General features: G+C 39.0%; 1 protein-coding gene across 7 annotated transcripts in view; it reads right to left on the reverse strand.

Annotated features, from left to right (window-relative positions):
• Positions 1-26,512, reverse strand: part of atp2b2 (ATPase plasma membrane Ca2+ transporting 2) — a 97,341-nt gene that overhangs the window by 51,696 nt on the left and 19,133 nt on the right. For 2 of the 7 annotated variants that reach the window (XM_044024108.1, XM_044024103.1), the window contains exon 1: positions 3,823-4,865. In XM_044024108.1, the coding sequence (XP_043880043.1) occupies positions 3,823-4,021 (199 nt within the window). In that variant the 5' untranslated portion in view covers positions 4,022-4,865. Of the gene's footprint in view, positions 1-3,822; positions 4,868-14,680; positions 14,910-26,512 lie in introns of those variants that run through there. The other 5 variants (XM_044024104.1, XM_044024106.1, XM_044024105.1 and 2 more) reach the window with 5 other exon arrangements.

Here is a 26,512-nt window from a genome sequence, read left to right on the forward strand (position 1 = left end):
AGAGGTCTGCTTAAAATGGTAACTTGTTCCAAAGTTTGGGAGCAGCAACAGTGAAGGTCCTATCCCCTCTGAGCCTCAACCTAGTTTCTGGCACAATCAGGAGGGAGCTTGATGGAACACAGGGCTGAACATATATGGCTCAGTAGTCGTTGCTGCATTATAAAATGAGGACTACTCCACAAACCCACACAGGTTTCTGCAGCTATTCTTCACTGCAATGACTCCCATTCATTTGGACAGCCTAAACAAAGCATTATCGCTACCAGTAACCAGTAATGCCTCACCACAATTCAAAGCATCTTAGCCCTCAATTTATACAGTGTCTCAGAAATGAGGTTGTGCCTAATTAGGACCAGGTTTAATAGCCTATAACTGTACTGTCATGTCTGGGAAATATTATATTATATGAAACTGAAGGATGTTGGTTGCTTGAAAATAAAATGTCTTATTCTCTAGCTGTGGATAATACGAACAATTTAGCTGGAGAACTGCTGAATGTATTTGTGTCAAATCAATTTAACTGTATTTATTGCTATTTAGCACCATCTTCCCTTATTCATCTCATCTTTTCAGTGTGTAAAGTCAGTGATGTACAGCGATGCAGACTGTGAATGGGAAGTTATGAAATCAAGTATATAAATAAGGTAACTTAGGTGGATGCAACTAGGTATCCATGTAAGAAACTATATAAAGGTAATTTATAAATGATAAAAACTATACATTGTAATATTCCTCAAAGACAATCAAACTTTCAGTGATCCATTCTTTTTTAATATCATGCAGAAATTTTTTGAAGTCATATCCAAGCTACCTTATGTGTTCACCGCTGTAGTTCTGCAAGGTGGACAGACTGCTTGCATTTAATGTGATTTCCACACATATCTACATGTATTTCACATCAGCCGCAAGGTCTGGCCATGTATCGGGTCTGCCCTCCCTCTCCAACAACATCAAAGGCTATCAGTGCCCTGAGCACCTCTTCATCCTCCCAACCCTCGAGGAATGGCTCTGCCCTAAACACGCTCACATTTCCCTACTCCTGACGCAGGATGCCAATGTGCTGCAGCTCTCTGCTGATCTCTATAAAAAAATAGATAGTTTGCTGAGCACCCACCAACTTGCCCTTCTTCTGTCTCACACAGAACAGGTCAAATCATCTCCAGCCATACCCTCTCGAAAACTAAGTTGTAGTATGACATGCCATCTAGATTAGCATTCATTTAATCATGATCATACAAAATAGTATAATTTAATTTATCTTTATATATCTTAATTATATTTGCTCCCCTCACTATGGGCCTAGAAAATAACTGTGCATCACTTGGAGCCATTAAACGTTAACGCAAAATAATACAACTAAACGACTAAATTATTCTATTAGTTTATTAAAGATTTAATGTAAAAACATAGATACCTTCCCCAAACACTGACTGTGATTCATGGCTGTTGTGTTGCATGTGTTGTGCTGTGATTTTAAAATGCGTATGTGTATTAAGTGTATCCGGGATAAGAACTAATGTAGCTATTGTAGCAATCTGTCTATGAAAATACTCAACTACTTAGAAATGCACTAATGTGTAAGACAACTTCAATGGTTGCATTTTCCCATGCTATGCACAGAGTCATTATGCATGTACGCTGTATACTGTAATGGAGTATAGCCATTCATGAATCATTAGTATCATTTGGAAAGGGCTGGTTATAGGCTACAATTCACAGGGCTAATAGGTCAACCGTGCTCAGGGCATCAAACTATCAAATCCAGGCCCCTGGGACACATACACATTACAAACACCACGCATGATGACAGCAAGCAATAGAGAATACCTTCAAGGATAATTACCATGATCATATTTCTGAGGTAACATATGTTCTGTGGGAAAACCGCACAAAACACAAGGGAGCCCACACAGCATAAACATGGAAACAAATGGGATCACTAATGCAAGCAGATACATTAGATAGCATTAGTTTCCACTTAATGATTGTTCCATTAAGAGATAAAAAAAGAATTAATTATAAAAAATTAATAGCGGTAACCAAGGATGAGAGTAGAGGGTCATCCTGCTCATCAGTACTGGGGCAAGGGTTTGACAAAAAGTCAGGGACTTGTTAAATTGATTAAATCAGTGAAAGTGATGACCACATTCACATGATAAGGAAAAACCTAATTACCCATACTGTAAAAGTTTCACAATATACTTGATCCAATAAATATCACAATTCTGAGAACAAGTAATGCCACACGCATATCAGAGTGTTGTGTTTGTGAATATAATCCACAGTATGGGGTGGCATCTACTTAAATTGTTGTGCTCCACTGAACACAAAAACAAGGAAAACCTATAATTTAACACTGTCATTAAGAGTAATGTTTGCAAAGACGTCGGAATATGGAAAAAAAAAAGGGGGAAAAGTGAGCAGACAAACATTTTAAATGAGAATTTGAGATGAGCTGAATCATTAGGACTCAGCCATTAACAAAATGGAGTTTCGCTTTGTTTGTTATATTATAAAATAATGGAGTGTAAAATGTACTTTCCCCACAGTGTCAGTGATATTGTTGCAAACAGCAAATAAAAATGAAATGCTAGGCTGAACAAATCGGATTCAGAGTGACGGAAAGCATGTTAATAATTACAATATTCTTTTCTCTTTTTTTTTTCTATTTGAGAATTGTAATTACTTTAATTTCAGCTTTATTGCAAGTTTGCAGGCTGATTCTGGGAAAGTGTTTACACACTGATAAAATGTAATTGCCAGAATGCTTGTGAGAATGGCAAAGCAAAATTATAATACCGTTCATTTTATTCTGAGTTCAAATTAATTTTCATTACAGTTTTGCACTGCAGGCATTGTTCCACTCTGATGTCGATCAGCAGCAGACACTGCATCTCGTATCCAACTCAGTGTTTCCATCATGGCTTTTATCTTAATGTTTGTTCAACTCAGCAAGAGTCTCTGAACTGATCACATTTACTCTGCTGTTGTCTTGCTGCAGGGTTGATCACTAGCTGACCTAGAAGTGGTGCTGTTGGATGAGAAGACCCGGAAACAAAATCTTCTGTTTACCTATGAGGTTACAAGTGATTTCTGACATCACACAGGTGAAACTCCACGAACTGTTCCAAGATCCCGATGTCACAGGAGGTGCATGATTTCAACACTGTTTTAAACGTATACACAGATTAAGTATCAGAGTAGCTTAGCTACCTGTGCTGTTCATCATGAGGCATCAGTATAAATTGAGGCAGTAAATAATACGACGAGTAAGTATTTGAATGGTATAAAAAAAACACATATTTTCATATCATAACAGTAAACTAACCTCCCTTTGTTGTGACAAAGAATTGTTGGTGTTTTTTATCACTGCTGATTAGTTGATTATAAATATAAAACAGGGTAGGGTGAAGGGTTTGTTGTATTTGTGCCTTTTCATCCAACTCATACCCAGTCCCTGGTGTCCTGAGAGATTTCGATGCATACAGTACTAAACACAGGAAGGGTTTTCATTAGTCTCCTCAAACGGGACTCCCTCCCTTCTCTGATGCTGTGCTTACGCATTTCACCAGGTGCTTTACAGGGTTTCTGCTTGTCTGTGTCTTTTAGCAGTGGTTCTATACTAAATAATAAAGCATGTGTACCATAAAGATAATGATCTTTATCCATACCAAAGAGTACATTTACCAATAATCTTATATCGGCTCAATAAAAAATAGGAGAACAAATTCTTTAAGGTGATCTCCTTCATACGATACAATCCAGTGCAAGCATATAAACATAGTCACACACCCACACACACAGATAAGCACTAGGACTTACCTTCTGTGGGTGAGGTTTTCAGACGTGTGCAGAGTCCCTCAGTACCCCCGTAGTCCTCCTGGAGCTTGACCACAGCCTCTGTGCCACGCAGCTCCATCAACGATCGCAGCTCCATGAGCGAGCAGCCGAAGCCTGCCAACCGGTTGCTGTCATTGCTTTGGTTCTTGGCATAAAAATCGCTGTTTGACAAGTCCCCCATGGTGTCAGCTAGTCAAGTCAGTTATATAAGTGCTTGTTATTGCTTAGAGATCAATCAAAAAGCTTGCACAACAGAGAGATTAGCTTAGGCTCATCTGAAAAAAAATTCAAATCAGGTATCTAGCAAAAACAACCCAAAAACTGGGGGGAAAAAAGAATGATACTTGAAGATAATGTAGGCAGATAAAGATTTAAAAGGGGGGAAAAATCCAAGGGAATAAACTGATGAACAGCTTCTCTTTTTCAGGAGAGATTGTCAGGTATCAGGATACCAAAAATCATCAAAGAGAAAAAACAAGAAAAGGAGCAGCAGTGTGCAAGGAGAGGAGGCGATGATGAAACACAAGTCGGGAGCATCCAGGTGAGCGTTGGACAGCCCCAGTGGTCAGGTCTTGAGAAGGGCAATGATGGTGGTTGTAAGTCCTGTAGGTCTCAGGCTCACCACGGCTGCAGTCCAGACCCGCTCCATGTGTGGCTTCCCATTGCTGCTATTCTGCTGTTGCCTCTGCTGCCTTTCTCTCTCTACATGGTGGTCTTCCCCATCACTGCTACAGAGAGAGGGAGAGAGAGAGGGCGAGTTGAATTCAATAGATTAATTCAAGGAGGACAGAAGGTGAGGCGAGAGGAGAGCGAGACACACAGAGGGAGTACAGAGATGAGTGCTGCGTTCTTAAGGCAGTGATGGATTCAGTGATAGGTGATGCACAGCTGTAGAACAGCCTCTCCTGCCTCCTGCAGTAACTGTGGCTCTACTGTCTTTCTTTCCTGCTGCTGGTGCTGGTAGTGGTGCTAACCTCATTCTGAGGACAGAGCGAGAGAGAGAAAGAGAGAGAGGGAGAGAACTAGAGAGAGAAAGGGAGGATGTGAAAAAGAGGGAGGGCGGAGAGAAGAGGATGCTCCTTTCTGGTGCAGAGTGGAGGGGAGTTGTGCGCGGGTGGGTGGCCAGAGATGCTCTGACGACAAAGCAGAGAGGCAGCATGTAACGATGCACTGTCACCGGGAGGATGGGCTGAGCTATGGAGCTGCTATCTCACCACTAGTTACCTCGCATTCTACACCAAGTGACCTCTTTGAAACAAAATATCTTTGATGACACGTTCATTTCTGTCTTGTCTTGCCATGTGTCAAAGATTCTCCTGCACCCCCTCGTTTACTCAGCTTATAACAAAGAGACTTGTGCTGTGGTACTAATTAAGTCACTAATGTGATTCAATGTTTGCAACCAGTTTACACACATTTGCAAAGATGTTGCTCACTGTTGTGTTTTTGAAACAAAAAAGTATTTCTTGATAATAAATGTCCTTGTGCAGGGCAGCCTCCTTCAGAGGACCTCAGTGAAGGCTACTAAAAGAAACAGTCTGGTCTTGGAAGGATTTCCCTTTCGCATCACCAGCTTGTCCCACCCTCACTACTGTTGTTGCCTAGCAATAGCACTGCAACTGGACACGATACAGATCACTAATGACATGCAATGTACAAACCCCCCTTACTTTTTTATAATTTATAATTTGTAATGGAAATAACAGGTATAAAACAATGAACCTGCTAAACATTTCCGACTAGGACAAATGTTTTACCACCTACATATTATTACAATGTTGACACAATATATATTGTGTAGCTTAGTTGAGTTTTGCATTTCTTAAACATACAAAAGAAGGAACAGTATGTGCCAGATTCATTCTTTCTCTCTTTAATGCTATGGTCCTTCAAGTCCAATCAATGTTTGTGGTACCTTCTGTATGCCAAGGCAGACATCTGGGCTGGCCAGATCCTCCAGATCTTTTAAATGAAAGCAAAGAAATACACTCCCAGGAAATGTGTGTTTGTGAATTTATTTGTCTGCCTGAATGGTTAATCAAGTGGCCGGCTGACGAGAGGACCTACATCACACAGGTAATTCTCTTTTGTACCAGATGGACCACCTGCAAGAGAAACACTGCCACCATCATCACTTATCCATGTGTACCTGTACTCTTTTCTTCTTCTGTTCCCTTTATTTGAAAGAGTGAGGCTGGTTTTGTGTTCTGGTAAAATAATCTAATGGTTCCTGTAAACACTGTTTTTTACTTAAATGAGCATTAATCAACATTATCAAAAGAATCCATGTCATTCATACACATTTTTCATAACTAAAAGTAACGTGTAGCACAATAGTGGATAGAAATTAAGCATCACACGACTAATACAATGCAGAAAATGTGGATGTAGCTCTCAACAACATCTGTTCATTATGGACCATGTGAGGCTATAGATTCAAAGCTGGACTTCATATTATCATGCTGGTTAAGTGCATGACTGGTGCCATTAGTGGTGGTGCTAGATTTTACGAGCAAACCCGTATTTAAATTACAATGGCATTCCTGGGAGCGGCATTGATTGAGGTGTGTGTGTGTCTGTATCAGCTGGAGGGAAAAAAAGAAAATCAGCTAAATATATGGGCCAAAGAAATCAGCATCAATTATCTGCTATCAGCTGCACTGATTTCTAAAAATCAGCATTGACCATAAACCTCTGTCAACCTCTTGTTCAAAGACACATCAGTTACACTACCATGCATTGACTGTGCGTGCACATACAAATTATTTCCTCTTTCCTTGGAAAGACCTATTAATGTCATTTTCTATTCATGTCAAAGGTTTAATCCTGATTACCATAGTGTATCAAAATGGTTCCACAGGAAAAAAAAAAACATTTGCCACCTTAAATGTGAATATGAAGTTAATTATTTTGGTAGCACCTTGCACAAGGTTTTTTGCCTTAAACTTATACTGGTCTACATACTGTCCTCAGGATCTGTAAACTCTCTCCTCGTCTTACTTGTCTGTCTATTCAAGACTCTAATTCTGTGCCCTGTTCCCATTCTGCTTCACTGCTAGCCTGTCTGCATAATTGTTGGAGAGCTCACCATGGCTTGACAGTGAATAATTAGTAAAATGTGATCAAATGCTGAGAGAGAGAGTGCAGCATTTCAGATGATTAACAGCTATTTACCTTAAATGCAAGGATAGTTAATTGGACTTCATGAAATTAAACACCATATGGAATCCACATTATAACATGGAGCTCTGTGGCCAGATGCTAAGACCATCTGACAGACATATTGTATGATGTTTGACAAACAGAGGAATCTGCTGCAAAGTTTCTGGTCTGACAAGCAGTTGTCTGTCATTTGTCGTCCTCCACAGTGAAGCCATTCACATTTCATGTGCATCTGTCGCAAAATGTCCTTGAGCACAGGGAGGCAGAGCTGAGGTATGAGCTGTGCCCACTGCACCATCACCACTACCAGCAGCCCTGGCATACAACGCCTCCTGCCTGTGATGAAAAGTAGTGCAGGGGATTTCAAAGATGATGGAGCAGCTTCAAGTCAAAACATGTTCAAAAGCAACATGAAGACCAAGTAGCGTGACATTAACACGATCCTACAGCACTAGAAAAAAAACTGCCAGACTCAGAAAAGTCTGCATCAAACAGTACTGATACACTCTCAAATAAATAAGGTTTTTTTTATAACAATCTGCCCACTTCTCGGAATGTAAAATACAAACTAAACTACAAAAGCATGTTAGTGTAAACATACGGTATAACCTCCACTACAATGAGAGTTCTCTGCACTGAAATATTTGTGAAATTTTGTGAAAGTGGTGCACAATGTTAAGGGGAATCCCTCTGCACATAGATAGCAGCTGCACTGCAATCCTGCATTGAAATATCCATGAGTATACACAAAACCAGAAAGAGCAAAAACACTTTAGCTGACATTGTCTCAGAGGTGAACTGTTATGTAACAACAACACTGTGTGGCACTGCTCTCTAACAGGAGTGAAAGCAGTTGTCATGCTAACTACAGGCAGCAGACAGAGTCCAACAAAGAAGAAGGTTATTTTGGAAAAGCTTGCAAAGCAAAGGACAGCAGCACCAATTAATATCAAGGAAAAAACACAAAAGAGGTAGGAGGAGAGAAAGCACATCTCTGTATGTGTCTTTGCTTAGTCAAGTCATACATTGTGAGGAACTTTTGAGTTGTCCCTGATAGTTGCTGGGGTTATTCTGTGTCGCAGAGTGTGAGAAGTGAGAATTGGTGATGATGCGCCTTAGCTGTGAGATGAATGAGCTAGAGGACAGACAAGGGCACACGATGATATAAACCTCTAACAAACACAGAACCTTGAATGCACAGCATCAAATTACATATGAAAAATATTCCTCTCCTAAAAAAAAGGACAAGTAGTACCTCAATATGTTGAGCTTGAGCCACTGCAGTTTATGTCTCTCCCTCACTCCCCTCCTGATTTCCACCTGCTGACTCCCTCTATGGCTCTGCAGCAGACACCATTTATGGCTGTTGTATGGATCACCTTGTCACCTTTCCTCCCACCTCCTATGCTTTTTATTTAGCTGCCTGCTCGCTCACACTCCGTCTTCTTTCAGTGTATCATCTTTTCATTAACAATGACTGATATTAGCAAAAGAGCAAAGTTAATTTTAGGATAATTAGAAACAAATAAAAACCTTTCTTTTTCGTCTTTTTGTTTGTTCTACAACCTGAACAATCTGTGTTTGATGTACTGTATTTAGCGGGCTAATGGCAATATACAATGATAGACAATGCAGTCAAGCTGTGGAGGGAGATGTAAAGTGCAATCCTGCCTGGAGCAATGGCGTTGAAGCACATTAAAAATATGTAACTAAATCGATATTGACATCTTATTGCCTGGTATATAGAAACATAATAAGCAAATGTAGCATGAAAAAATACTTATGGTCATGATTACTGAAAAACCAGCTCACCCAAATGGTGTCTGTACATAATGATCTAAGAATAATCAGTGGCACAGCTTTGTGGTGGAGAATATGTTGCAGAGTTTTTTTTACAGGCTGTGGTTCTGCCTCTGCAGAAGATCATTCTGTAAAATAGAAGTAATTTTGCTTTCTTTTGGTGAATTATCCCATTAAATCACACTACTGGCTCAGGTCCTCCAGAGCACAGCATCTTGCTGTCAATCACCCTGGACAGGAACTCGGGGGAGTGGAACCCTGGTAGATAATAAGGTATAGGGGGAGTGATGTGAAACATGTTTTACTCTTGTTGATGGAAGCAGACTATCCAGCAAGTATTTTATTTTTTGTCTTGTGTAGATAGTATGAGAATGGCATAAATAATTAAGAGTAATGAGAGGAATAGATGATATCAGAAACTGGAAGATTAAGATTTTTTATTTTTTTTTATCACTTACACTACATTAACAACATCCTGATGTGATTCTGCCATGAAAAAACATCCAAAATAGAGCTGTGTTGAGCTGTGGATAACCAGTACCATACTGCCAGGTGAAGTGTATCCTTTAACTCCAGCAACAACATGCAAGGTGACAAACAAAACAACTGAGAAAAACTGAGCATTTGTGATTTTGAGCCACTCACAACATTTATAGGGAAAAAGCCAACTATTTAAGATGAGCAGATTGGACTGTGTGCTACGTCCTCCAACAGTGTGCAGCAATGTGATAAAATAAACATGACAATATATTATTTAATGCAGACAAGCCTTGGCTACTGCATGTTTTTAGAGCCGCACAAGCAGCATGGTCTTAGAAAGGCAATTGACAAGTGTGTGGTTCACCAATCAAAGTCCAAGTTGTTTGACTGCCATTAAGCTCAGTGCAGAGATTCATGGCTTTTCATGCACAAGCAAGTCAAAGTTTTCACTTGTGAGGTTACAACTGCGGTTCATGGTTGCAAGACAACATTTGTTTATGACCTGCAAATTACATCAAAAACGAATGGGATGCAATGGGATTTTGGACGCATTAGCTACAACGCACAGCAGCATGTTGACAATGTTACAGCTCACAGCACACATCTTGCAAGAAACTGCCACAGCCAACCTCCTCCTCCACCCCCAACACTTGATCAGCCTTCTGTATCACTGCCTTATCCACTTGAACCTCCTCAAACCTGGAATTAGTTTGTTTACAATGTTTCACCACCAGATTGACAATATTCAAAATGTGCTTGTGGGGATTTTACTGATCCTCACACAATGTGACATGCTGTGCAGTCCACATGTGATACACAGTTGTGATAGCACTGAGTCAGGTACTTGCTCAAACGGGTTGCCAACCTAAAAGGTCCTGCAAAACTTGTTTAATGTTGTATATTTTACTGACTAAATACCACTAAATGAATCCTAGAATTCACATGTGTTGATGTCAGGACTTGTTCAGTCTTCTGCCACATGTTTGTTGCCCAGCTACAGTATGTTAAAGGAAATTGACTGTCATACACACATGGACAGACACATGTAAAAGGTTGCTTGTAAATGTAAAGCAATGTAATCCAGTACAATGATATTCATTCCTGTAATTGGGCTACAGATGACATTTATTTAAGGATTGCTGTTATTTCCTGTATCAACCCACAGTCTGACCAAGTTAGTACAGTAATGTTACCTATATATTAAAGGTGTATTGTAATAAGCTGATATATTAATACATTTGTACTAAATGTTGCGTGACAACATTTCTTGTTTAAAAGGAGTGGATTCATTTACTTGCCCATATTCTGCTTGCTTGTTACAGTTTTCTGACCTACAGAGTGCAAACACAGGTGAGTGAGATCACCCTGACTGCAGTTCACGGTTCAGCCACTGGTGTCATTGCAAACAAGGATTATCTGACTGTTGCATGGTACCTTTAAACAACCTGCTTGCCTGCTTGGTCCCATCTCATCTGCCTGCTTACCTCCTATATGCCTGCTTGGGCTCTTCCCCCTCAGCAGTTCATTATAATGCTTTTCTACATTTGGAGTCTGTTGAGATCCTGTGCCACGTGACGGTTGAAATGTGGGTGAGATATCTGTTGATATCTGTAAACAATCTTTCCTATGGTTCCATTGAGTATGCAGGGCTAAGATGCATAGGTTAAGAAACACTGCAAACACTGAGAAGACTTGATTTGCAATGGAAAGGAGATTCAGGGACGTTATTCTGGCTTTGAATTCAACTTTATACAGAGAGATAAGATGTAATTGAAGTGCATGCAGTAGGGCATGTACTGTGTGTCTAACTGCTAATAGAACAAAGAAGAGGGCTTAAAAAAGATTCAGCAGTAACCATGTTAGTACAACAAAATGTTCCTTTTTTTCTAAATTAGCTGCAGCTGCACACAAACCAGAACCTAATAAGCTCATTATAAAGCTGCGGTCTGGATATACTAATGATCCTCAGGACCTGATGAGCTTGTGATCAGGATTCTTTAGTATTCTGAAAACTAACTAACAAGCTTGATGTTGGGGGTTGAAGGTGGGTCAGTGGTAGAGCGAGTTGCCATTCAACTGGAAAGTTGTATATTTCATTGAGCCTACATGCTGATGTGTCCTGGGGCAAGACACTCAACCCCACATTGCTGGTGAATGCACTGCACATAGACACACTGAATGAAAATGTGATTAAATGGGTGTGAATGGCAACATTGTAGTTTAAAGGAGCTTTGAGTGATCATCAAGACTAGAAAATAACTATATAAATACAAACCATGTTATTTGTTATTTGTTGTTTTATGGAGAATGTAGATGTTTACTCATGCAATTACCCCCCTGCCATCAGAATCCTCAACAGCTGAACGGGACTACAATAATCCTGTCACCTGGTTACACTGTCACTTTAAAACCTGAAACATGCCACTTTAAATCTGTGTTCACTTTATGTACAGTTCTTATTTTTACACTTATTTTATGCATATATGTTATTTTAGTCTCTTTGTAATATTTATATTTTTCTTATGTATATTTATACTTTTTTTACAAAAGCATCTCTTTTTTACTTTTTACTTTATGCTGGTGTTTTTGAGTGGACAGCAAAGTAAGAATTTCATTGTACAGGGAAACGTGTTTCTTTACTGTGCATATGACAATAAACACTTTGAATCTTTGAATCTTGAATTATGGATTCACTAAGTTGGATAACTTACACGTTTTTCCTATATGGTTCTACTACTACACTGCATGCAGACATGTACATGCCTTAACTTTCTGCTCAAGGTCACCAAAGAGAAAATCTACTCGTGTGACCCATTCTATGCTCCAGATGAGCCTCAAGAAACCATGAGGGAGTTAATGGTCTAATTAAATTCAACACATGCAGGCCAAGTGTGAGGTGAGAGGAGAGGAGAGAAGAGGAGAGGAGAGGAGAAGGAATTGCAATATCAAACTGACATGGTGTTACAGTCCAACTAATATTATTGTGTAGATGTAATTTTAAAACAAACATTTCTTCTATCAATGAGAATATCCTAAATGCCAAAAACACTTAAAAAGTACAACCAAGAACCAACATTTAGAAATATGTCTTTTAGACTGAGCGACATGGAATCTTGAGTGTAACCAAACTATATCATTATGTAACTCAGACAGTAATGATTGGCCCCTGCTCTATTAAGTGATTATCTAAGAAGTGAAGTAAATTGAGAAAAAGGTAACAATTGAAATCCATTACATCCCATTGTCGCTTATATCCGCCCCCAAAATCCTATTAACCTCCTTAAAATGTACTTGGATGCAAAGTTAAATTAAAAATACTTAGGTGAAGAGGTGGTCTAAATATATAGAGCTTAAATGCAGATTTATTTGGCCCCTGAGTTTATCAGGAAGAACAGGATCTTTCATGGCAGGCATTTTGACAGGTCATAGAAGAAAAAGCACAAGTTTAAATAATCTAATTAATGATAAATGAGTCCAATTTAGCTTCCTTTGACTTCGTGCATGTTGGCTCACTAAACAGAACAAAGCTACTGGCTCTTTTTTCTAAATGATTTCAAAATGTGAAAAGGGCCTATAGAAATTCTAAAATCAAAACTGTCAAATTGTAAAAAAGCATTTTCTCTCCAACTGCTCTGCAAAAGTGCACAGTATGGTTAATCTCTGACAATTTTCTGTCATACTGATGTGAATAATAAAGAGGCAACGCTTCTCCTCAAAATACAAGACACACGAGAATTTAAATAGTGACAGTGTAATCTGCATCGTACTGTACAAAACCCTCCATCCTTAAATACTTATTTAATTAAAAAAAAAAGGCTTTCACACATTTGGCAGAAGTATGAACAAGAATTAAATTAAAACTGTCCTCTAGCTGCAAGACAGCCTTCTCCCAAGCTACCGAGCATTATAAAGGAATAAATGAATAAGTACTTTAAAGCATGTGTCTTTTTTTGTGAAGTCTCTTCTCTTCTGTGTTTGGCACTATGTACTACACCATGGTGATGGTGACACAGCAATTTTAAGTGCACTGCGAAAGTAACAGTTATTCTTCTGAAAAGAACATGCAGTATATTATTGTGCATCTGTGCCTAAAGTGACAGCCTCCTTAAAGTTTAAATAGTATTTACTTAGACTTATGGAAATGTAAACTATTTATTTAGGCCAATATGATTTACCCTTAAGCTAAAGGAGGAAGTGGAATATGTTACTCCATGTTTGCTGTGCAATCACTTCCACTGCCATCAAATATGATGATAAGATAATTAACACTGTTTTTACAGCATCCAGTTTCAGAGGGCAGCCAACACATACACCTGCTCAACTTTATTCTGCTCCATATTTGCCTTCTTTTCCCCATTTTCAGTCTAACATACAGATCCTGTCTGACCGACTATGCTTTAGGAAGACAAGAGAAAGATGGAAGGCGAGGGCAAGAGGACTGACACTCTGCTTCCGAGCTGTCTGGCTGTCTTGATGCAGTTGAGCTGATGCTTGAGGTCACACTGTCACCCTTACTGAGGCACAATCAATTTTCTATGACAGTCTGTGTAACAGTGTCGCCAACTGGCAACAAATTACATGAACAACTAACTTACTGGCTGAATGAGTGACTGAATGACTTGGTGACTAGGCAAACTGAGTGGCCAGTCTGATTGTGTGACCAATGACATTTCTCTGAATGGATTTTTCTTTTTCTTTTCTTTCTGACATTTTTGACTGGACTGACAAATCAAACAAACCTTGTGAAATTACGAAATCATCAACCTGCGACACTGAGGCAGCCACAGAGCCAGCAATACAGCAAGCCAGATAAGAGCCAATGGATTAAACTTGGGGTTGTAATAATATTAATTCATATTAATTCAGTCTGCATGCCAAATCAGTCAGGGAACTAATGCAGGGAAGAAGGCTAGCCAGCAAACACACATGATCAGTTACAGCAGTGACGCCAGCTGCTGTGACAAAAACAGTCACTAAGTGTGAAAGGGAAGAGAAGAGAGACCACAGACTTCATATTGCCAGTGAATGAAGAGATGAGGGTTTTTTCATTTTCATCAAGACAAATGACACAAAAAAGGACAAAATACAGTATGGATCTTACAATTAAGGATTACACATATATATATATATACACATACATATATATGTATATATATAATCCTTAATTATATATGTATTCATTCCACCACTCCAGCAATTACAAATCACCCTTCCCGAGCCTCCTTGGAGGGAGGGCTACGATATTACTCACAAACCTCAGTCACACATGTAACATGTAAAGATCCCTTTTCACACATTGCAGCCAACCAACAGATGATCTCCACTGACAGAATAAAACCAGCAAACACAAATCAGCTGTCCTCTCATTCCCATTTCAACAGGGACGACATATACTTACACAGCAGCAAGGTTATGACCACCATCATCGTGACGTGAATATCCTCCCACCTGAAAATGATGTTGCGGCGGCGGCGGCACACACAGCAGCGGACTAATCACCAAACCACCACAGTGGCTTTCAGTGTATGTATGTGTGCGTGTGTGTGACTATGTACGTGAGTGAGTGAGTGTAGGTGTGCGTGCATGTGTGTATGTGTGTGTGGAGACCTGCTAAGCTGCACTCTCACTGTTACTGCCACAGTTGGGGCTGTCTCAACGCACAGCCTGTACCATGTCAGCAGCCAGCAGGGGTGGGTGTGTGTATAAGAGAGAGGGGGAGGGAGGGAGAGAGAGAGGGAGGGCAGGACTGAATGGCAGATAGGCTGTTCTTGACTTGACTTTTTCCTGACTGATTAAGTCAGTGACAATAGACAACTGTTGATTTGAAATAATGATGAAAAAAGGGATGTTGGAAGAAGAAGGGAACAGATGTGGTGAATTTCTTTTTTCGTGGGGGCCTCTATTTTTCTCTCTTTTTCTGTGACATTGTGAAGATGAAGGTTCATTGTAGACTCACCTGTAACCTTATTTAAGTAATGGCAAAAAACATAAGAGGGAGTGAGGGGAAAAACTGGGGAGCAGACGTAGATGAAAGGACGAGTCCAACATTTGGAACAGAGGTCAGAATCAAATTCATCCACAACTGTCACACAAGTACACACAGACACACCTGTTTTACCCCAGCCTCCTATCTGGCTATCCAACAAGCCAGCCACGACATGAGAGTAATCCGACTAGAGCTGCAACTAACGATTATTTTCATCATCGATTCATCTGCAGAGTATTTGTTTGGTCCATAAAATGTCTGGAGATGTTGAAAAATGTTGATTGGAGTTTTCCAAATCTGGAAATGATGTTCTTTAGATGTGTTTTAACCACATACCAAAATCTTTTAATGATTTCTTTGACAAATGCAGAAAAGAAACCAGAAAATATTCACATTTAAGAAGCTGAAAAATCTGAAAGCTTGTTTTAATTATTAAAAGAAACTCTAAAAATGAATAATCGATTATTGATCATCATTGCAGCCCTAATCCTGACACATAGGATAAAAAATCATAAACACACCGCTGCCAGATCTAGAAGACATTTACATTTGACTGCGGAAGGCATCCAATATTTTGAAGGACCACAAGACTAACAAACAGTTTTCATCCCAAATCAATCACCACATTATACACTATACTGAAACATTGCAAATAGACATTGATTGTAATTTATCAAATTTCTTTATTACCACTTGTGCTTGCAATACACTCTGTTTGTACGTGAGCTGCATGTGCAATGTTGAATGTGTGGGGTTTCTTTTTAACCCTCTTATGACCATGATGATATTCAGGCCGCCTGGATTTATTTTGATTTTATGGCGGTAGAATTGTCCGAAAAATGTTCAATGAGTGAGTGTTTCTGCTCCTTTTTCCAAGATAAGCTGACTTCACAAACGTGTGACCTGCCGGTGAAACTTGTCTGTGATTGGGTGGTCGTTCTGGGGAAGTCCTTAAGGGCTAGTATATGAGGGTTGTAGGGGGGTGCAGGATGGTAACAGAGGGGTTAAGCAACCTGCAGTTCGTTGTGTGTACCATGCATAATGGTCTATTTTAAGCTAAGCTAAGTTAAGATAAAAAATGAGCTGCCCGGTGGTGTGATGGGGTCCTGGATGGGGTGGGGGAGGTTGTCCATCATAGATGATAGCTTGGCTCACCCTTATCTTGTCTTATCTAACCTTATCTTATCTGCTTAACATATTTATGTCACGTTGCTGTCGCATCTCATCCTGTCACAGCTTGCAGGAAGCGAAGGGGAGACAGAGTGGAGTGAGGACCATATTTACTGTATGTTTCCTCACCTGTATTTTTTTCCCTCTCTGATTTTTGTGTATTTCTCTCAGAGTGTACCACTGCTGTGTCACTGACGTATCATGTACATATAATAAATGTCATTCAGCAGCAGCATCTCAAGCAGCATTCTCTAACTTTACACAGGCTATTCCCACTCGGGTGAATAAATATCTAAAAAAGCTGAGCTCAGCACATTTAAGCTGATACAATGCACAGCGTGAACGGACATACAAACAGTATTCCAGTGGTTTTTAACTGTATACTGTACAGTGGAACAACTGCTGCTTGACAGATTTTGAGTTAAAATCACTGGGCAACACAGAGAACAAAAGAGGCTATTGTGGGCCTCTTTGGAGGCTTTGGTTAATGTCAAACTGCAGTACCAGGCCTGCTTCTCTTTGCTCAGTGAGCCTCAACTACAGCTTGCGTTGTTCGGAGACATCATGAACCATAAACGACTTACATTGCAGATGAACAATTGAAAGTCGCCAGTCCATCGCGAGTTCAAACCCAGATCTGAACAGGCAGCCTTCTTGCTCATACACAGTTAGCCACTGTACCACCTTTGCCCCACATTGATAAAGTTAGATACTGTATTTGACTGCAATGGTTTGTAGGTGGATTGGTCCCACTGAGGACACAATAAATGTCCCTGAACTCATCTGATTAATTAAAGGAGGCTGGACAACAAAAAAAGAGATGAATCTTCAAAGCAACAGTTGTACACCAACATGACCAGAGAAAGGTTTCCAGAGAGGGTGCAGCAGCTGGAACAAAAAAAGACAGGTCTGAAATAAACTTACATCATTGTTGATAAATCTGTTCAAAGTTTGGGTACACCTGGGCTCTGGATAAAGTAATTTCCAGACTCTTTCTCTAAGACTCAGGAAGGAGAGAGAGAAAGGGTGAGAGAGAGAGAGAGCGAGAGAGAGAGAGAGAGAGAGAGAGAGAGGGTGGTGATGGGATCAGAAACAGGCTCTGAATATCAATGCAGCACGTCTGAGAGGACTCAGGGCTGCAGTGCACCAAAACCTGGGAGAAAGAGCATGAGAGGACAACACAAGCAGCCAGAGCTTTAAGTACCAAGACCACCCACACAAACTCTTGCTGCCTTGCTCTACCTATATAATCCACCATTAAACATAGAACAGAGTAAAATGATCCCTCATTTTAATTTCCTGCTTGACATAGCTGGCAAAATTGTGTGATGCAAAGTTTCCATAAAATAAGACAATTGTATTAACACAAAGACACAAACAGAGACACGGGAGAAAAATACATGCCATCCATCTTAATTAAATGACAGTCATTCAAGAAACCTATTAGACAAACTAGTACATACAATGCTCCTCATCCTCTTTGTCCATCTCTACAAAGTGCTTCTTTCCCCCTATCTCATAAACGCTCCATTTCCATCCTGTAGGGATCTGTTAACTCACAAAGTGCCATGTTTGCCACATGTCAATCAGACATCTCATATCCTGGTTACTAGCCACCAGCCAATAACCATTAGCCTTATTAATTGAGTGCTGTAGTAAAGTAAGACCCAGTGTTGTGTCTCTGCTTGTGCACACACAAGCCTGTGGTAAATGAGATGACTCCCAAAGGTCCCTAACCTTTCTCCATGAGAGGTCACCACCATACACACGCTCTGTAATTTAATATATTGCTAACACGGTGCATGTCTGCACTTCCTTGTTGCAATAGGAAATAGACATTTATTAAGATTGAAGCCCCAGAGCATGTTATAAGTCCAGTGTCTGTTTAAACAAGTTACCTCACAGCAGTGTGTTTTCTCAAACAAACACACTTTCTCAAAAAAGAATGTCTCTTTGTTTTCTCTTAGGGCATGCAGTACATAGAATTCACAGATGCTGTTTTGAGCTTTGACATTTGGTTCCACCTTTACATTTAACCATTCATATGTTTAACCCTTTTACACACTGACCTACAAATATAGCTAAAAAAAAAATGAATGAATAAAAGTTAGCAATTAAATATCATATATGAAAAAGTAATCTTGATCACGGACTGACTGACTGACATCAGCTCTGCCCAAAAGTAAGCTTTAGCAGAAATATTCTACATGTTGGTATACAATGAAAGCACTATTCCGTTTGCAGATTTTTGGAAGACTCCCATTGTTTTGAAAGTGAGAAAACAAGTGAAAAAAATAAAATAATAATAATAATAATAACAAAAACTTGATATTTAATATTGTGGACAGTCATACTGTGAGTCAAAAAAACAACCAGTGCAGCCTGGCAAGAGACTCATCATCACATCCTATTTTCCACACTCACAACTCTGTCTGTCGCTATTCCCCTTTTCTCTCCCCTCTCAGTCCTTGTTCCAGGAGTGATGGAGAGCTTCATCTATGTCCCCAAAGACAGCCATAAGCTATAAAACAAATGGAAACACAAACATGCACACAGACAAACACCCACTTCCTAGTACACAAGCCAGCACAGGGTCCTGCATCAACAGACAAATGAATTTCTCTTTTACTTGTGTCAATACATAAGTGGTGTAAAAGCAAGTATGTTTAACAGTATGTGGCAAATTTGAATTTAGCAGACAAGTAAACTACAGAACAATTGTGTAATTATCTAAAGATTTGTTCTCCTGTCTTACGAAAAATGTAGTGTTGACCCATTTCAATTTGCGTCTACCTTAGAAATCTGTCAGCTGTCCATTAAAACTACTTTAGACACTTGGGTAAGTGTGCACAACATTATATTCTCATCAGCACACCATTATTTGAGATGAATGAAAAATATTCATTCCACAGAGCTCTGACTGCAGGCGATTGAAAACATGAAACACAAACTCATGGAATATGATTTTATTAATTTTTTTTAATATGAATGCTTTGTACTTTGTATTATAAGGTAGGTAAAGCACCATAAAGCACTAATCCCTGAGGGAACCTAATTCTATCTCACCAGCGTTATCTTCGTTAAATCTGAACAACGTGTTCACAGACTGAACAGCAGCACACAAACTGTGCAGAGGTTAATGGCTCAGCACTTGTGGTGGTGCTGAGATATTAAAGGTTATATATTAAATATTCACAGCCACTAGATGTCACACTACGGCACCAATAATTGACCAAAACAAATTCTTTGTCTCACAAGGGCCAACAATAAAACACACCAACCACAACCAGTTGCCCAGCAAGTGTCACCGACATATGTGCCATGCGAACACTGTCAGAAAGTTACCAGCAGTGTTTACCGAGCAGATTCGTCAGTTACTACACTACACCACTTCATCGAGTCAAGAATGAAGACAAACATGTTAACAGTAAAATTACATAGCCACCGTATTATTTACACATCAGAATCAAATTGAAGCCCTTTGGCAGCTTATAGGGTTCAACATCTTGGAAAAGTGTGGCAAAACTTGACTCTGGTTATGGATGAGGACATTCTGGTAAGACGGTTGGAGTGTAGTACAACTCAAGGACAACTCCCTGCCAGCTGTCATTCCCCTCTTCTCTCTCCTATGCACATAAAAATAAGATTCAAACCATTAATGAGCAGTCCACTATTTCCTGAGTAAATAAATGCCAACCTGAGGTGAGGAGTAAAGTATAAACTATGGCAGAGGATTATGTACTTACATGTATGCCTGTAAGAAAACATTTTGCATAAGTAGATATAATTATTTGTGATTTAACTCAGTTCATTCTCAGTAGAATACAAGTCTTCCCAGCAAGATTATACAACGTGTACAAGGTTTTAAATATCTTTATTGTTAAAGTGCTCCTGCACTTTATTTCCCTGAAACAGAATTTACTTCCTAAGAAACACCCACAAGACTATGCGATATTTCATTATGAGTGACTAAGGAGTTCTTGGAGAAACTTCTCAGAATTCAGCACTGATGGTTTTTCTGAGTCAGTGACATGACGAAAAATAAACTGACTACTGTCTATATTGTTTCTACAGTAAGTTTAGCTTTGAGCATGGAACATGTTTTCTTATATGGAATAAGTAAATATTAGCAGATGTCATCATAGGAAAGATAAACCTCAAGCTCTAAAAAACACAAATAAAAGTTTACACAATACTGACAGCAACAGTATATGTCAGCTGGATGTCATGTCCCACACATACAGTAAGAAGTTTTCCATTTAAAAGGTGCATATTATTATAATATAATATAATATGTGAAGATAAATTGTTCAAGCACAAAGACTATGTGAATTATTGCCTGTTTTACCCACTCCTGTTTGGAAAGGAATAGAAGCTAGGGTATCAGTAGAGGATTTCATGGGTCTACCTAAACTGTAGGACTGTAAGAATTAACTCATGTATGAGTTTACGTCAACATTTCATCACATGAGCCTGGGTGTATTGGATTTTATTGGCATAATCGGCCTCGTCATCCACCTGCAGTGGACTTTCCTTGAACATCTCGCAATAGGACTGGTCGTCCTGCTTTTTTTATACATCTTTAAACAGGTTTGTTTAGTGTATTTCTGGTGGCTTTTTGGAAGTTGAGAATAAGTTTCCTTATTCATAATTTGCTAAGGTTTTCCCAGAAGCTGGGTCACAACCAATTTGTCACGACCCGTGTCAAGCCCATGAAAATAAAGGCGGCAGATTTGTGAGCAAAAAAAGGAAACAGAAAATAATGCAGAAAACACAGCGTGAACTGACTGCTGTTTCATCATCTGTAAGATAAGTGTAAACCAGAGGCCTCAAACTCGCGGCCTGCGTGTATTGTTATAATAAGTTACTTCTGTATTTAATTTTTTTATTATTATTTTGCTTTGCTACTTTTATTTGGAAAATATGTTAAATGTCATTACATATTGGGACATAATGACAGAATTTGGTGATAGAATTTTAAGCTCATATTGCCAGCCTTTACTCAACAGTTTGGACTTTTTGTCACTTGACCAGCCCCCTACTAACCAGAATAGACACTCAGTGGCCCTCAGGTCATTTGAGTTGCTGTGGAGTATTGAAAGAGAAGGACATTTTTTATAGGCTAGAAGACAGCAGACCTAGGTGTTTCCAACAAGAGCACAAGAGCAATCATCTCCAGGGCTGCAACTTTTGATTATTTTTATAATTTCCTCGATGAATTGAGTACTTGTTTGGTCCATAAAATGTCAGAATATCTTGAAAACATTTTGATCCACATTTACCAAACCTGGAAATGATGATGTTCCTCGAATGTCTTGTTTTGTCCACAAACCAAAATGATTTAATTTTAATGATTTATATTTTACATGAAGCATATAACCCAGAAAGCTTGCTTTAATTATTAAACAAAAAATAATGGATCAATCAAATAATTGTTGCAGTTAAGCATCCCCTGCCATACTCTCCACCTCAGCAACTGGAACTCCAAGGAAACTATTTAAGAAGCACTGGACAACAACCTCCATCCACTCCATGACGTACTGGTCAGCCACAGGAGCTCGTTCAGTGAGAGACTGATTCCACTGAACAGCACAGGAAATCATTCCTGCCTGTAGCCATCAGACTTTACAACTCCAATCTGTAGACTTATCCGGATCATTTATTAATTATCACATTGATAATGTTTATCCTGTACGCGTTGTACTTTTTGTCATTTTGTTATTCTTGTTTAAACAAGGGCTTGTGCTATTTTTATTTAATTTTAATCTTAATTTTTTTTTTTTTATTTAACTTGTGTGCTCTTTTTGTCTGGTACTTACTGAGTCTGATATGGAGCAACTGTAACAAAACTATTTCCTTTGGGATATAAAAGTATTCTGATTCTGATTCTGAAAGAGCAACAGACGGGGAACCAACAACGGACACAATTCTGAACAACCTGTCCACAATGTCTCTTTCACATTACAGATGGCAAGAGAGTAGTACTGCAAGAAGAAATACAACCAGACCAACAGGTCACACTGAAGAATCACTTTCTGCAGCAGAACCCCTAAAACATTTAAAAACATTCAAATTCATTCAACTAACCGAAACAGAGCTGCCTGTTTCAGTGTCCTTAGGCAAGGACAAAGATCTCACCTGAGGCCATAGATGCGAGTTGTCTGTCAAAACGTGGATGAACTGAGTTCTATCAAAGTTCTATTGAGTGTATCTTGTTTTATTATCGAGTAAAAGTTCTATCTATGTAAGCTGCCATGCATGCTGGATCAGAATTTTTTTAATTGTTCAAGTACTATAATTTCCCACTTTTTTTAAGTTATCAACCCTTGAGACAGAAACACAGATGAGTGAAATGTGTAGTCAAATCACTATGACTCTGTTAATCACCTTTTTTTAACCAATTGAATGTTTTGAGCACATCTGATTTCACAGACAGGTATGTTTGGCTTTCTGCATCACCTAGAGCTGAATAAGCCTCCTGCGCTCTGCTGGTAAGGATGCACTACAACATTAGTGTGCATCTGGCCAATTACGCACAGAGACAACGTGTTCAAACAATGAGGAAAATGACATCCTGAAAACCTTGGCATAAGTCTCAGGTTACTTAAACCATCATTGTCATTTGAACAATGCTCAACAAACAAACCTGACTTTCTACTGCAGTTGCAGTCAGCTGGAAGTTTGCCTTCCTTAATCACCTCCAATCTGGACTTCTGAGTTTACTGACACTTTTTCTTTTCTATTCCTATAACTCGGCTCATAATTTGAATTTGTCATGTTCAAGTTATAAAGAAGCAACTCCTGCAGTTAAAATGTCAAACCGGCTGTCGCTATGAGTGGAGACGGCGCATTACCAGAATGAACAGCTGATCACCCTCAGTTAAAACATTAAATTAAATTAGGTTAGATTTGATGACAGCTCTTACTCTTTCCTTTTGACGTTTATCACTGTCATCAATGTCAATCAATAATTTTCAGCTATTTTCAGCAGTTTCTCTCTCTCGTGCACAAATCCAACAACTCCTCAGAGAAAGAAGCAAAAAGTATTTAATAGTCACAATAACACTGTGTGCATAAGATCAATGCAACCAAGTGAATCTCTGTGATACTCAACCCCGATCTTTTGCAGATACAGGTGGTGGGTAGCCCAGTGGCAAGGGAAAGCAAAGAGAATATGGCGATTGCCCCCTGATCGAATGTACTCTCAAGTGCAATGCTCTATCCATCGTTGCCACCAAACAACAGACAGAACGTAAAAGGAGTAACATCTCTTCATCATACAAAAAGCTGGAACACACTTACCTTGCACTGATTCTCCGCTGTACAGAGTTAAGCAAACTCCATTAACAAATTTGGACTCATACCTGTGCCAATTACAATCACTGTCTCTGTACCGAAACAAATTACGATATGACCACCAACAAAACTGCCATAGTAAACAAACTTCAGCACAGAATGCACAAAACAGATTGGCCCCCACTCCATGACAATAAAGTAACTAAGAGAGTAATTTGTGTAAAAACTTTTACATCAGAACAGAATATAATGCAGAAAAACAACCTAAAGTGGAAAAAAATGCAATGTAAGCATTGCCAGTCCAAAGCAACAAAACAGGAAAGCTGATTATACTATACTGCATTTTGAATATGAGTCTGAATGTGAATCAGGAGTCCTCATGTAATGATATCACAGAGGTTGTCGTTTACAGTATATATTAAAAAAACTGAGGAATTTAGGGCATGTTTAGTACATAGTACAAAACCTGTACCTGTATAAACCTAAAGCTGAGCTCTCTCTCCATGTATTAACACTAATGCACTTTAAAATGTCAAACCATCCAAAATGTGTTGCTTTTAAATGAGAGGAAGTTTTCAAGGACCATGTTTTGTTTTGTTTTTAGCAGCCAACTAATCAGAGTGAAGTAGATGCTGAGAAATTGCCAGCAGAGGGATAAGACAACATAAGATGAGAGAAAGAGGAACAGGGAAAGAGAAGACAAGGAAAGACAGAATTGTCCTCTACATATTTTCTCCAACCTTTATGTTGGAGACAGTGACGAGTGGTGTGGTTCATGGCTTGTGAGGCACTGACGAGTCAGATTTATGAACACAACATCAATGAAGTAGCCAGGAGGTAATGAGCAAAAATACATCATAAAATATAGTTATAATATGCGTTTAGTTATGATGAACATGAGAGTTAGTTATAGAGTTCATCAGAATTATATTAACAACCAAAAATGAAAGCCCAAAAATGCAAGTAAAATTAGGACACTAGGAATAGGACAAGATGGAAGCAGATGATCCGCTCTGGCAAGTCCTAAAGGGAGAAGCCGAAAGAAGAAGAAGACAGTATAAATATAACATGCAAATATCACATTAATTTTAAGCCTATGCAAAAGCAAATATATAGGATTGCATTTTGCCACAACCATTCAATCTTACTAATGCACAGTAAAGACATGACAAAAAGAGGATGTAATATGAAAAAGGAGTAGAGCCCTATGATTCCTGTGATGCAGAAAACATGGACGGCATTGTGGAATTGAGCAATAGAACATGGAATCATGCGGAATTTGTCAAGATTTAATTTCTCAGAACAGTTCCTAAGATCATATTCCAAGGGAACATTATGTGGGTGGAATAATCGTAGCTTCCCTTCACAGCAACGTCTAAGTGGCCATGTGAAAAAGTAACAAAACTCAAAATGCTCTGTTAATTATGCCAGCACATAGTCCACTGGACCACTTAGCTTCTAAAGCTCATAAGAAGAACAACGAAAAACAGCATGCGGCATGATGCACAAGCACATCGGCAGATTCAAGACGAGAATTTGTCCTGGACTTTGAGACTGTGTTTATCGAGTAAGACATTCCTCTTCAAAAGCTAAGAAGTTACAATCATTTCTACTGAAATCCTGCAAACAAGGAAGAGCACAGGCCCTCCAACAAACTCACCAGTATCTAAAGTACATTATGTTGAAGAACATACTATGCTTATTACAATTGTCTGAAGTTATGTTTTTTCAGACTTAAAGCACATGACAAAAGAGTGCAATGTTGTGTTGCAAAAAATTTATTTTTTTAACAGCTTACCGGCAGATTTATATGGAGAGAAAAAAAGGATTTCATAGAGCTCAAAAAGAGAGAGGTCAGCTCCAGCAAATAGAAATGTTCATTAAACCAGTGACTGCCTTGACCTTTGACAAACATCCACCATTCATGCACAAAAGCCTGGCATAAGCACATCACTAATGTCACTTCTCACCGCAGACACTTCTGCAGACTTTCAGGACAGAAAAGCACAAGATTTATGCAGTACCTGGATTAAAATGCATGAACGTGTTCAGATCATAAATGTACAACAATCAAACATGGCATTCGAAGATGTTTCCACAAGCACCTCGAGTTCATGTGTGCCAAGAATGTTTAATTGCATTGTAGTTAGTTAACGTGAATATGGGAAATTGGGGTTATGTACAGTACATGTTCTTCTTGATCCATTTCTACTGTTCTTGTGGTTGACACATTCCACAACTCAAACACTTCCTGACCTCAAAAGTTCCTGTTGCTATGCAACAAATCTGTCTGGCACTGAGAATAATGCCAGCTTTACATGGGTTACACAGAGTGTATACACACACACACACACACACACGCACCTAGCAGCTCTTGGCCCAAATTCTGTACTTATTATAACAGATCGGGCTATTAAGCTAGTATGGACAAACATTTTAAAATGTGTGTGATTAAATAGGCCTTTTTGCATTACAGCCATTTTCAATACCACTAGAGCAGTTTGCATTTACATTTAAATGCAAAATTAGAGTACTACTATCACTGGGCCTTGCTTCGTCCTCTTTTTAAGAGTCAAGATACTAAATGTTGTTTTCTCAAATAGCCAACATATTTTATACTGAATAAACAAGGTTTTTATGCTTTTCTATTGAACGCAAACAAATTTAAAAAAATCATTGTAATTCTCTTGCTTTGTCATGATGATTCCTTTATTCATGACAGAAGACAAAGACCATGTTGCAAAACAAACTACTGTTAAGCAATTTGCTGGAATTCGA

This window comes from Solea senegalensis, linkage group LG4, assembly GCF_019176455.1.
Source record: "Solea senegalensis isolate Sse05_10M linkage group LG4, IFAPA_SoseM_1, whole genome shotgun sequence".
In the NCBI taxonomy this organism is placed as follows: Eukaryota; Metazoa; Chordata; class Actinopteri; order Pleuronectiformes; family Soleidae; genus Solea; species Solea senegalensis.